Source organism: Hippocampus guttulatus, chromosome 9 (genome assembly GCF_054856545.1).
Source record: "Hippocampus guttulatus isolate MCC_2025c chromosome 9, RoL_Hgut_1.0, whole genome shotgun sequence".
Classification (NCBI taxonomy): domain Eukaryota; kingdom Metazoa; phylum Chordata; class Actinopteri; order Syngnathiformes; family Syngnathidae; genus Hippocampus; species Hippocampus guttulatus.
This window is the reverse complement of record NC_141269.1, coordinates 15,956,531-15,970,089: the sequence shown is the minus strand read 5'-3', so window position 1 is coordinate 15,970,089 and position 13,559 is coordinate 15,956,531. Positions and strand designations below refer to the sequence as shown.

Here is a 13,559-nt window from a genome sequence, read left to right as displayed (position 1 = left end):
GGAGCCCTCACTCAGCGACCGCAAACACCCCGAGACCATAGGAAATGTCTTCTTACCTCCAGAGTAAACAATACCATGCTGCAAGGGTCCTGTGTATGTGCCAATCTTCAGTCGTCCTGTTGTCTGAGGCAAGTGTAAAATACATAAAGGCATGAGTTAAAATTTCACAATACTTCACGCCGGCAAACTGTACCTTAAAAGTAAACAAACTTTGAGGCTACCCTGTACTCACTTGCCACTATTAGAGCATAGCGATTCCAGTACATCCTCTCTAGAAGCAAATAACTTCATTCTCAAGAATATTGCATTGGCATTGAAATATAGAATACATTAAATATCTTAAAAACAGACTTAAGGCTCTGTTCACAAAAATGCACGTATAAATCAAACATTGTCACAGAGGTATTGAGAGTCACTAATAGCTTAACAGGCAATATACTGCCAATCAAGTTTCTAGTTGTTGCAGAATAAGTGCTAACAACAATAGATTGGTAATAGTAACACCAAGTGACATCACAAGAAGCACATCAAAGCAACCGGTTTTGCATTGAGATGAGCACTCCCTCTCAAAAGTAAGCAGCTTTTCTTCAAAACACTGCTTTCTCAGCATACTGAATGGCTGTGTCTCTTTTGCTATCAAGCACTACTGGCTCATAGTGACCAGGTCAAAGCCACCACCTATTATAAAATGCCGGTCGGACAACAGCATGGCTTCATTGTGAAAGAATGCGAGTAATACACCGACATGCCAGCAGTCCAGACCCGTTTCTTGTGTGGCACATTATGAAGCACAAAATACAACAGGACACCACTGACGTGTGGATGACAGAGCGACCGACAGAAAAATATCTCCTGTTTGCAAAATACCCGGCTATGTGTAGACAACGCCTCTGAGTCAACCCCATGAGCACAAAATAGAAAACTGAACCAAATGGTAGATTTTGGAGTGGCTGACGAGAAACTGTCTTACAGTTTGACATGTGTACCCAATGAAGTGGCTGGTGAGTGTAGAGTATACTTTTGACGTTTTTATAGTGAGCTTCCTGTCTCCTCACCGTATCCACTTGTCGGAGCACTGTTCCTTCACCAAAGAACAGTGGCTTTCTGGCATCCACCAGGATGAGGTCAAAGTAAGACTGCCACAGTCGGTGTGAAGTAGCAGGCTGATGCGGACGTAAGCACACGCACATGAAGAAAGTTACACAAACATAGGGATTATTTTTTTTAAAAAACAATGGTTTTCAATATACTAGACTGAGCTGAACTGTTTATCTTGTATATGTTTGTTTTAGAGTGACGTATATTCACCTTAGGACCGTGGGGGAAGTCAAACAAGTAAGTCATGATTTTCTGTGAACAAAACAATATCCAGCAAGAGGGGTTTTAACTTACTGATGTTATTATCGCCTCACTGTAAAACCAACATTAAAATTTAAAATGTATAGATTCAAAATGATCATTTGGCAGTAAAAAATATATATAAACAAATAAATAAATATAGACTGTTGACTATACTATTGCGCTGCAGCCAACAAGTGGCTAGTGTGGCTGATGGCCTGAATTTTAATGGTCTTACTCACATCAGTGTATTTGTAGTCGCTGTTGGTAGCCAAAAACACCTTGGCAACTTCATTCATCCGGCTGAGGAGAAGAGGCAACTTTCCCTGGTGGGAATGCGGAAAACAAAATTGAAGGCTAAATAAAGCTCTTTACAAATAAGCCTCCCCATAGATTCAAGTTTTTGTGTGAAGAGCATCCTTCATGAATACAAACGACTTACATCTTTCACGACATACTTCTCAAGGTTCTCCACGGTTTTTTCCTTCAATGTACCCTGAAATGTAAAAGATGTGAAAACTTAACACTGCTTAATTGTACCAGTTTTCTTACAAGCATCCCTGCAGATTGATTCAGGGACTGATTTCAAGTTGCGTAACCGTGACCAGAAATTGTGGGCTCCGAGGGACGTTTGCATCATAGCAGCTTGTTGTGTAACTGAAAAAAAAGAAATTCTGTCCGGTCATGTTTTTTTCTTTCTTTGTGAGAATATTTACTTTCTGTTAAGAAGTTGGCGGCCCGGTAGTCCAGTGGTTAGCACATTGGCTTCACAGTGCAGAGGTACCGGGTTCGATTCCAGCTCCGGCCTCCCTGTGTGGAGTTTGCATGTTCTCCCCGGGCCTGCGTGGGTTTTCTCCGGGTGCTCCGGTTTCCTCCCACATTCCAAAAACATGCATGTCAGGCTGATTGGACGCTCTAAATTGTCCCTAGGTGTGAGTGTGGGCGTGGATGGTTGTTCGTCTCTGTGTGCCCTGCGATTGGCTGGCAACTGATTCAGGGTGTCCCCCGCCTACTGCCCGGAGATGGCTGGGATAGGCTCCAGCACCCCCCGCGACCCTAGTGAGGATCAAGCGGTTCGGAAAATGGATGGATGGATGGATGTTAAGAAGTTGATCACAGACACAAAACGTTTGATTGCAGTTTTGATCTATCAGTGCTTGGGCGTGCATGAAAGGCCAATCAAAACACCTCCCTCCACAGACAGTTTGTAGTCAGATCAGCCCAACGTTACTGTTTACATGCTACACTGCCACAGCTATGAAACAAATTGACCAGATGTGACAGGTGGACGATGAGAACATATTTCATATTGGCTCTGAACATCTGTCTGCCAACTGAAGCTTAATATGTAACTATTATTACTTAAGATGTAACTAGAGAACGACCCAAAGGACAGAAGGGAAAAAAAAAGACTTATAAGAAAATATGCCTTCCGGAGTGTGGCCAAGCCAGAGTCCTGACCTCAAACTAAACGGGATCCTGTAGTATGACCTCAAGAGAGCAACACATACAGTACCATACGTCCCAAGAATTTTGCTTCACTGAAACTGTTTTGTAAAAAGGAATGGTCCAAAATTCCAACACAGAACGTTAAGAAAAATCCAACGGTTCATCCTCACGTTCCACTCTACACTGTGGTCAAGTCAAGTCAAGTCAAGTCAACAGTATTTATAGAGCACTTTCAAACAGCCATCGCTGCATACAAAGTGCTGTACATGGAGCAATTTAACATGCACAATAAACAGTAAGACAAATCGGTAATAAAGGCGGTAGAAAGCACCAAACAGTAAAACCAAGAACAAATCTAAGTCATGCTGAGTCGAATGCCAAAGAATACAAGTGAGTTTTGAGGAGGGTTTTGAAGATGGGCAGCGAGGAGGCTTGCCGAATGTTTAGTGGGAGGTCATTCCAGAGAGAGGGACCAGCAACAGAAAAGGCTCGATCCCCTCTGAGCCTCAGTTTAGTTCTTGGTACTTCTAATAAAGTCTGGTCCACAGACCTGAGGCGCCGGGCAGGTGTGTAGGGGCGGATGAGCTCAGAGAGGTAAGGTGGCGCGAGATTATTCAGAGATTTGAAAACAAATAAGAGGATCTTGAAAATAACTCTAAAATGAATGGGGAGCCAGTGAAGGGATGCCAGAGTAGGAGTTATGTGCTCCCTCTTACGAGTACCAGTCAAGAGGCGAGCGGCGGCATTCTGGACCAGCTGAAGGCGCTTAATGGAGGACTGGCTGACTCCAAAGTAAAGGGCATTGCAGTAATCGAGCCGGGATGTGACAAAGGCATGAATTACCGTCTCAAAGTGTTCATGTGAGAGGAGAGGTTTTATTTTGGCCAGCTGTCTAAGGTGAAAGAAGCTGGATTTAACAACGGCACCAATTTGCCGATCGAGTTTGAAATCACTGTCCAGTTTAAGGCCCAAGTTTGAGACTGTTGACTTAAGATAAGGAGACAGGGGGCCCAAGTCTACAGGATGGAATGTACAAGGGCCACTGGGACCAAACAATATCACCTCTGTCTTCTTTTCATTGAATCTCAAGAAATTTTGTGGCATCCAGGTTTTGATTTCTTCCAGACAGGATAGGAGTGCCTTAATGAGAAGGCGTCTTTCTTGCTCAGTGGGACATAGATCTGGCAGTCATCTGCATAGCAGTGGAAGGGAATACCATGTTTCCTTAAGATGGAACCCAATGGGAGCAGATACAGCGAGAACAGCAGAGGCCCCAGAATTGAGCCCTGTGGAACACCACATGACAGGGGAGCAGTGCGTGACTCAGAGCAGCCAAGGCTGACACAGAAGGTTCTGTCAGCTAAATAGGACCTAAACCACTCAACTGTAAACAATGGTGTTTACATGTTGCATTCAGTTAAAACATGGAAACAATTTTCGTGTTGAATTACTTTCACAAAACTGTATCTTAACTATTGCTGTGACTTGATGATGAAATCTTATATATATATATATATATATATATATATATATATATATATTTTTTTTTTTGGGACCAATTTATACCAAAATGTAGGCAATTCCATTCAATTTAAAATCTGACTCAACATCTTTTCCTGTTAACAATTTAAATCTGTAAAACCGTTCACTCATTTCCCAAAATTAACCCAACACAATAATTACTATTTGTACTAGTAACTTAGATGTTATTGTTTATTAATTATTAAGTAAAACTGAATTGACTTGCTTTATTCAAGAATGAATATCTGAGTAATTTGTAGTCAAATCCCTGTTTGTTAGTTTTTTGTAATATTTACATTGCTTGAGTTACTGAGTCAAACTTCAATGATTTATTGGATTTGTTTTCTTCAAACCATTTGAGTACAACTAACTGTAGTTTTCATACATGCTATACCTTGAAGTGAACCCAGTCTACAGCATCGCGAACGTCCTGGAACATGCTCTTGTAAGACATGAAGAGGTCGCCGTCTTTAAATCCTGTTTCGCAGCTGAGGGGGAGGGAGGAGCAGAGATACATGTAACCAGCTGTTGCACAAGACCAATCTTTAAAGAAGGGTTTCCAAAACATTTCTCTTGTTTTTTAGTTTTTTTCTTAATTTGTCTTTATGCTCATTTGCTCTTAAATGGGATAGCCTTCCCTTGATGGCGGGGTCCCCAGCCAAACAGGAAAGCATTCTTCCCCTAAAAGACCAACAACCAGGTTTCAGAGGACAAAGACCATGCAACCATTCCAGATTACATTCTCAGGTAATGTACAGGACATTGGATTCTCTCTGCTAGTATTCGCATCCAATGTCTATCTCACTTGGTTCCTCATTTCAAAGCAGGAGTGCTCAACCAGTCGATCGCGGTCGACCAGTCGTCTGCGGACTGGTCCCAAGTCGACCGCGAGAGGTGTAGGGGAAAATGGAAAGGAAAAAAAAGGGTATCTGTGTGCGTTTTATTAATATCATATATTTTTGTATTAGTGTATACGGCACCCGAAGTATCCTATCGGCTTCACATTCAGAAAAAAAGAATCACTTATAAAAAAAAAAATCTAATTAAAAAGTAGGTCACCTTTAACCTACGGTGGCGCATAACTGCATCACAGGAAGTTGTTGGCGGGCAGCAGTCTGCAGTAGCAGCTAGCAATTACAGCTGTTGAGATATATCTATTTTTTTGTGTTTATTCTTATTCAAAGTTTGTTTCAATTGCAATTCACTGACGGCACTGTCAAAGAATGGGAATCTGGACAGCCAGGAGGATTATTTTAAAACGGTACACGCGAGCTACAAATAGTGTCTAGTCTCTGCACTTGCCGCAAAAGTTCGTCTCTGCCACCCTGTCGAAGGTCCCCCAGTTAAGGTAGGCAATGATTTCCTTTTTACAAACTCTGTCTTGTCTTGTATTTGGATTATTTTTCTGTTTCGTTCATATTCAGGTCCGTCAGGCTGCTGCTCATCATGGCATGGTGTGTGCGTGCATATGTGCGCATGTGCGTAAATGCATATAGTGCGGTCATGGGTCAATTGTGGGGAAAAAAGTAGATCTTCGGTCAAAAAAGGTTGGGCACCCCTGTTCTAAAGTTAGTAAAAAAATGTTCTATTCATGTTGTCATTATTGGAAACTGTGTTGTTTTTTTAAACAATTAGGGAGTGCAAATGTGATTATTGACCACTCGACTTCAATGTGCAGCCTTCATGCAGCAAGGGTTTCTTTTGTCCCAGGTTGTTTGAGTCACTTCGCATACAACGGCCAGCAGCTTGCTGTATGACATGACATTTATTGTAAGAAGCAGTTTCTTACCTCGTGTACCTATCACAGTTGGAGAAGAAATCCACGAGGCATGCAAAGAGGTAAGTCTCTAAAAAAACACAAAAAAAAAACCAACAACAAAAACAGAAAAAAAAAGAACAATTGTCAGTCGCAAAACATCATGCATCACACTCGCTGACAGTTTTCTGGCATTGGCCTACTGAATTGTTGTGCAAACATTACCTGGCAGGTTAAAGAGTGTGTTGAGAATATAAAAGCGTTCTGTATCATCTCTTTGGATGAACTTGTTTGGGTAACGCTCACGGATCTCAGGGCTGGGGAAAGAGGAAACCCATTCAAATGAGGGCATTGATGCAGGCACACATTCCGTATGAGGACACAAACCTGACACTCTTACTAACAATCTTCCTCAGAGTCGAGGAGAGATGAATGTTCAGAAGCCTCACCCTCTGAGGAAGTTGAATCCATGGACGCAGACCAGAATATTACCGTAGGCGTCGACCTTCAACAGGTTTCCATACATAGTGTCGAATACAAGGCCCCTAGCAGTAAAAAACAGAACAAATCAAATATGTATTTTTAAAGGCTGTAATATCCCTAAGCACAATTCATTTCCGTTCTTAATACCACTAGTCCTGCTGCCCTTTACATTATCTCTAGCCAAATAGAGTTCCTTCGGAGATCTCAAGTTTGGCATCAAAGTGGCAAGTTGGGCCCACCTGGTAGGAAAGGACGGATCGTAGACAAAGCTGAACAACTCCTGTGGGTAACCGATGGAAACCAGCCGCTCCACTGTAAGCTCAAATCCAAGCGACTCATATTCTGGGGACTTATACACTAGAAAGCAAAGACACATGTACGCACGATGAGTTGACGAAACATTGCCACCCAGATTTAACGAAAGCAATTACAGTCCTGCGCTTACCGTACATTCTCGAGAATAACACATACGTATATTATGCCTACCCAAAATCACCCTTCAAAAACGTTTTTTTTTCTCCTATGTACTCCGATTTCCGGGTTGTTACCTTCTCTGTCAGTACCTTCAACCCCGGAATGTAGTAGAGGGCGAACTGACCGCTGCATTCAGCTTTTTCATCTGCTACCTTGTCTCTATTAGTCTGGTGTCTTCAAAGGTGTGGAAGAGTAATCCAAAATTAATCAGCAAGCTCTGTAGAAGCCTGAGATGCTCCTGATTATTGAATTACACGTGTTGGAGTAGGGAGATATCTAAAACAGGCAGGATATATCTCTCAAGGAACTGGAGTTCCCTACCCCTCCCTGATGGGTAGAAATATCCTTATATCGATGCATTGCTAAGCTTTTATGGGACCACAAGATTGGCTCGATCTGCTTCTAAACTACGTGATGGTGGCGGATGGTTACAAAGTTTTGTGGTTCTCCATCCTTAAAACATAAAAATGATGATTTTTCTTGAAAGACTTTGGATACCTAATATTCTGGAAATGCAATGCATAGACAAGAAAGTACTGCTGGAGCTACATTTTCAGCAGACGATTCAGTCAAACGGCTGCTGAGGTCGAGCAAGATTTACTGTATCCTCCGAGGACCCCAAACCATCCAAGTACGCCGTAATGTATCTGTATAATAATTCAGTTTGATTTGTGTTACGACCCTTTGCAGTAAACATTTTAAAAGGTCAACAATGCTAATAATCAGTTCCGTCATTTGCCTACTGTGACATTTGTCCGTATTTTCTGGGCAATGAATCAAAAGATGTTACTTGGACACTGGAGTACAAATTAGACCTGTGAGTCAGACTCCCAGCAAACAATGTGATATTAGAGCATATGTCGTCAATTAAATTGAAGGTGCAAAATGAGCAACTTTTTCAGGTGACAATATCCACTTTTGATTGTGCTGTGTCGATTCAGTCTTTTGTTACCAACACGTTCCCACCCCCCCATGAAGCCCCTTCCCACAAACACATGCATACACACGGTACTCCCATTTGTGTTTGTCTCAACTCAAGACATGATGTTCTCCACATGAATCAACAAGGACATCTGATCAGGAGTGAAAACAAAAATTGGCCCGACTTTCGGTGGAATCTCAGATGAGCTCTGCGCAGGCTGATGAGCTGCACTCCTCGGCATCGCCAAGAGCTACATATTAACCCCAGGGCCAAACTCATACTAAAACGAGGCTTGGAAAAGTCCGGCGGAGGATTAAAATGCTATCTGACACTGGGACAAGGGCATGTCATATGTTATAAATATAAAATGGAGAATGTGCTTGCATTGATGGCTGCTGTCCTTGTCGTGGTGGGATTGTTTGGAAGAATTGGACAACATAAGCGAAATGCTGTATCTTCTGCCATTTCTGGCTGCATGGTGTTGAACATGAGCATAACATGGCAAAGCACATACAGATGTGGACAGAATTGTTGGTACCACTCTGTTAATTAAACAATGATAATAATAATAAAGTAATAATAATGTACGGTAATTGAAAATAATCAACAAAAACGAACTTTTAAATTGTAGTTCAGAGTCATTAGAATTAAACTGATTGTGCCCTAAACTTAATACTTGTTGCACAACTTTTTGAAACAGTTGCTACAATCAAATTATTATTATTATTTTTTTTAACTTACAATGAGTCTTCTGTACCTTTCAAGTGTTTTGGGCCACTCTTTATGAGCAAACTGCGTTTAGATGTCCCAGGTTTGAAGAATGCTTTCCCCAGATGGTACATTTCAGCTTTCTAACACTGGGCAGCACATTTTCATCCATCCATTTTCAACACCGCTTATCCTGAAGAGGGTCGCAGGAATTGCTGGAGCTTATCCCAGATGACCTCGGGTGAAAGGCGGAACAACCCCTAAACTGGTCTCCAGTCAGTCACAGGGCACATATCGAGACGAACAACCAGACAAACACCCAAATTCGCCCCCTCACTGAGCGGGAACCGATCCCATGCTGCCCTCACACAAGTCCGGCTAGTGTACCACGACACCATCAGCGACATGCGGCACACTTTCTTTCTTGAATACCTTGATAGTCTTCAGATTTCATCGTACCCTGCACAGATTCTAGACAACATGTGCTGGATGCAACAAAGCAGAGCCAAAACATAACATAGCCTCCTCCTTGCTAAAGGTTTTTGTCATCCACTGTCATTATGCTGTCTGTCTGTTTTAGTCTTAACTGCCACATCAAGGTTTACAAACTTGTTCACAACTTCACCACCTCTGTGAATAGAAACCAAATAATCACATTTTCATTCTTGACGTCTTGAATTCCATGTAAACATTACATGTAAGACATTCAATTGGTGAAAACCACATACCAGGTTGACAAATAGATTTTGGGTGCCAGTCCAAACTCAAATTTTAATACATACAAGTCACACCTGAGAATTTTCATTACATTTGAAGCCATCATTACAATTATTATTGACTTTCTTGTATTAATACGACTATGATTTCATTACCAGTGGGGTGTCAACAATTTTGTCCATGTGTGTAGATCACAGTTGTGATGTTTTAAATTAGAACTGGCGCTGTTGTTTTGCAAGATCGCTAATCCGCAGTCTGTTTCTGTCGAAGGAACCACGTCACCTTTTGCAGCTCAATCCTCCATCTGTCTCTCAGTCCCAGCTGTGGTCCTTCAGTAAACAGAGGGCCTGGGCCCTCTGCCCAGAGCAGAAGCGCACACCAATTACATTGCCTTTCCACCCCCTTTTCTTCCTCCACTCCCTTCCCTTGCTCCCTGCACCGCACCACACTCTCTTGTCATATTCTTCTTCCCGAAGCTCAGGGGCGCTACAAAGAAACCTATTTTAAGAGTTGTTTGCCCTCTGTCCCCTCTGCGAATACCATTCTCGTTTTTTCTCGCTCACTGCCAGGTCCTTTTCTACAGGTTGACCTTGACATGGACAAACCTCAATTTAGCATGTCATTCCATATCTTAATCTGGACTGTAAAACCGGTCATTAGGACTGTCATTTAGGAGGTGAGTCACGTATAATTACATAATTACAGTAAGGCTTGCTAAACCATGTATCCTGTGCACAATTAAACGATTGATTAGGAGGCGTTGATTTGGCGGAGCAAACACTGACAAACAGAATACCTTTTTTTTAACACCACAATGTATAGAGAGCTAGTATTTGACAGAATTTAACTTAAAGGTGTAACATAAGATGCCCCTATTTCTGACAGTAGTCAGAAATAGGGGCATCTTTTCATCTTTTGTTCTAGGTTATCCATCATATCATGCATGCCATGCTGGGTTCAGACCAAACATGAATTATCGTGTCGCCGCGCATGTTTCGCATGCTTTTCTTCATGGGAAAACTACATTGGGGGTTTCTCTGAGCAGAGAAAAAGAGGGGGCAAACAAAGAAAAATTAGAAATCTCATCAATCTAGTGACCGCTGGCTGTGTGTTTGACGTAGCAAATATTCTTAAGGCCAACTGGCTGTCAGCGCCGTGATCCACACTGCCCGGCATGCAACCGCTCGAAGGGCCCTGACAATGTAAGAAAACGCGCCACCAGAAATGCTCAGCTCGTGTTCGGTCTGACCACAGCATTAGGAAACCGCAGGCTTGAATATGTAACATAAAATGCAATTTGTAATAGATATGCTTGAGGTGTCATAATAAATCGATTAGTCAACAACAAATTGTTTATCAGACATGCCACATCTTCCTCCATATCACCTGCAGAGGATCAAAGTGCACTGGGCGATAAGGCTAACTGATGCTTACTTGTTCTTGCTGTTACATGTTGCTCCCTCAAAGAGACGATTATTACCGAAGTCAAGAAGTACAGATGGTTGACTTCAAGAAACATTATGAGTTGTGAAAGTAAATTGTTTATTATATTCACTTGGTTCACCGTGACCTGGAGCCTATCCCAGTAGACTTAGGGCAGGGGTGCCCATTACGTCGATCGTGATCGACCGGTAGATCGCGGGCAGGTCCTAAATCGATCGCGAGGGATGTAGAGGAGGAAAAAAAAAAACATTTGTGTGTCTTTGTGCATGTTAGTAAAACGTTTTTTGTGTTAATGTACACTGCACCCTAATCATCCTATCAGTCTCATTTTCACAAAAAGTATGAAAAAAAAAGCAGGTAAATCTTTAACCTACGGTGGCGCGTGACCTGCTGTTAGGAAGCAAGAGCTGTTGCGCTATATCTTTTATCGTTATCGGTATTCTCATTCAGCGTTTGTTTCGTGTCCAATTCACCGAGGTCACGGGCAAAGAATAGGAATCTAGAGGGCCAAGGAAAGCTCTTTCAAACGGTATGTGTGAGCTACAATCATTAACAGGCTGCAAAAGTGCGTCGCATGCCTCCATGTCAGGCGGTTGCTCATCATGGCGTGCGTGTTTATGTGCGTGCATGTTAACCGGTCGATCGCGGGAGGTTGTTTCATCAAAAAGTCGATCTTCGGTCCAAAACGTTTGGGCACCCCTGACTTAGGGGATGAGGCAGGTTACAGACTGGTCTGCTCATAGGGCACAGACAAACAAACAAGCATTCAGACTTGGATTAAAACCAATGGAAATGTTGAGTCTCTGCGTTTGTTTGTTGACCTAAAAGTGTTTGGGGAGGGTGCAAACTAAAGCTCAGTTCCTATTCTTCAAGTCTAGGCTCCACTGATCAACTGGCTTCCAGATTAACTGGCTACCGATTCCTACTGTGGCTTGGTCAGGTAAAGTCAATCCATAATTTTGTGTTTCCTGTCTGCCCATCCTTCCTAAACTACATCAAAATTATTCAATTGCATAACTGTGTAATTCTTCAATAAACATGAAACGAAACAGCTCTTTTACAAATCCCACCTGTGATGATGGACCGGCAAAATGTACTGACACGCCCACCTCTAGGTAACAACACTGACCTCTTATATACAAATACAACCCACCTTTAAATGCATAAATGAAATTCAGTACTGTATAGTGGTTGAACCCTCTCGGGGGTCAAAAGCTGACAGACAGCCCCTCCATGGATACATGAGGCTCATGCATCTCGCAAACATTGCCATTTAGTTCTGAGCTCCCATAAAAAGAGTAATGTCAACAGCTGAGCAACTTGCACTCTGCACTCAGATGGAGCTTTAAATTCACAGCGGGACTCTGAGTGATTCCTGTTCTCACAGGAGTCATCATTTGAGAACTTCACAAACACACGTGACCCACTTAACAAAGTCGTTTGGTTATTTTGGGAAGCACGGGTGAAAAAGTGGGTCTGAGTCACAGAACAACACCGCAGGGTAATTTTGGAGCAGTTACTGGTCAGTTGGAGTATGCAACTGAGCCTGTGTGACAGGGAGTTATGTGGAACGTTCATAACAGGTTTGCCACTGACTGATCGGGAGACCATGGAAATAGAGGAACTTTAAAAGCTGTGATTTTTTTTTTTTTTTTTTAACTTCAGATATCATATTCATTCAGTAACTGTTACCTTTCTGTCCTAAGAGTATATTACCATTTACTCTATTTGTTTAGTTCCCATAGGTGTTGGGTGAGGTGTTACGTACCTGCTAAAGTGTAATCCATATCAAAGCCAAAGCACTTAATCTTCTCCATTGCCAAGCTTCTGTTGACAAACACTCTACAGAAGACACACCAAAGTATATGTGTTACTGGTAATGAAAAACAGCAATACGCAGGCACAATGACAAATAGCATTCATGGGTGAAAAAACGTTTACGTGAGAAGAAACCTTCCACAAGTCAGACTGGTGGCCAGGCCAAAGTGGATGTATTGTGCAGCCGCATGATGCTGACAATGTGAAAGTATAACCATAATGTTACTCCTCCATAAAGGGCACCGGCTTGCACCGTACAGTGAGAATGGGTCACGAAAATCTCATCATATTGCATATTCACTTTGACGTAATCGCTCGGGGTGCGTGTCTCTCCAACAAAAGACAAAACTAATCTTGATACATGAGGCGCGCTCGGATTCAAGGATGGTTCCTCTTAAAGGGGAGCGATTCAATTTGGTTCAATTCAATATGATTATGATTCAATTCAATATAGTATGACTCACTCTGAGAAGGTATGATACAATGACTTATTTTCCAATATGGATAAACTTGTCAGTGCTGTGTTCATTTTAAAGAACGGCTCAATTAAGTGCTATTCGATGATAACTCACATCTTTTAAATCAAACCCGATTTTCCAACTGAAATCACTGTTCTTTGCACCCCTAGAAACCACAACACATTAAAGTTATGAGTTTCAGACCTGAAGATAAAGCTGAAATGATCTACATCTGCAAAAAACAACAGTTGCGAGGGGGAATGTCGATCAGAGGGAAGTGAGTTTTTTAAGAGCATAGCTATTCAAGAAAATGAACACTGTGTTTAAAAAAAAAGTACATTTCATCTAGCATAGAAATTCTGCTGGGGGCAGCATATGATGCAAACTGTGGTCAAACGGGTATTTCAAAAAGTACAATCACAGTGAAAATGAAAAATAATTGTGATCTGGATCAAATATGTTCGTATAGGTC

At 42.0% G+C, this 13,559-nt stretch overlaps 1 protein-coding gene across 3 annotated transcripts in view; it reads right to left on the bottom strand.

Moving 5' to 3' along the window:
- Window positions 1-13,559, bottom strand: part of nt5c2b (5'-nucleotidase, cytosolic IIb) — a 31,646-nt gene that overhangs the window by 8,417 nt on the left and 9,670 nt on the right. For 2 of the 3 annotated variants that reach the window (XM_086119477.1, XM_086119476.1), the window contains 11 exons: window positions 12,580-12,653; window positions 6,787-6,904; window positions 6,514-6,609; window positions 6,290-6,381; window positions 6,098-6,155; window positions 4,703-4,796; window positions 1,781-1,834; window positions 1,581-1,664; window positions 1,309-1,350; window positions 1,056-1,163; window positions 57-123 (listed from right to left, as the gene is read on the bottom strand). In XM_086119477.1, the coding sequence (XP_085975603.1) occupies window positions 57-123; window positions 1,056-1,163; window positions 1,309-1,350; window positions 1,581-1,664; window positions 1,781-1,834; window positions 4,703-4,796; window positions 6,098-6,155; window positions 6,290-6,381; window positions 6,514-6,609; window positions 6,787-6,904; window positions 12,580-12,653 (887 nt within the window). The remainder of the gene's footprint in view (window positions 1-56; window positions 124-1,055; window positions 1,164-1,308; window positions 1,351-1,580; window positions 1,665-1,780; window positions 1,835-4,702; window positions 4,797-6,097; window positions 6,156-6,289; window positions 6,382-6,513; window positions 6,610-6,786; window positions 6,905-12,579; window positions 12,654-13,559) is intronic. The other variant, XM_086119478.1, reaches the window with a different exon arrangement.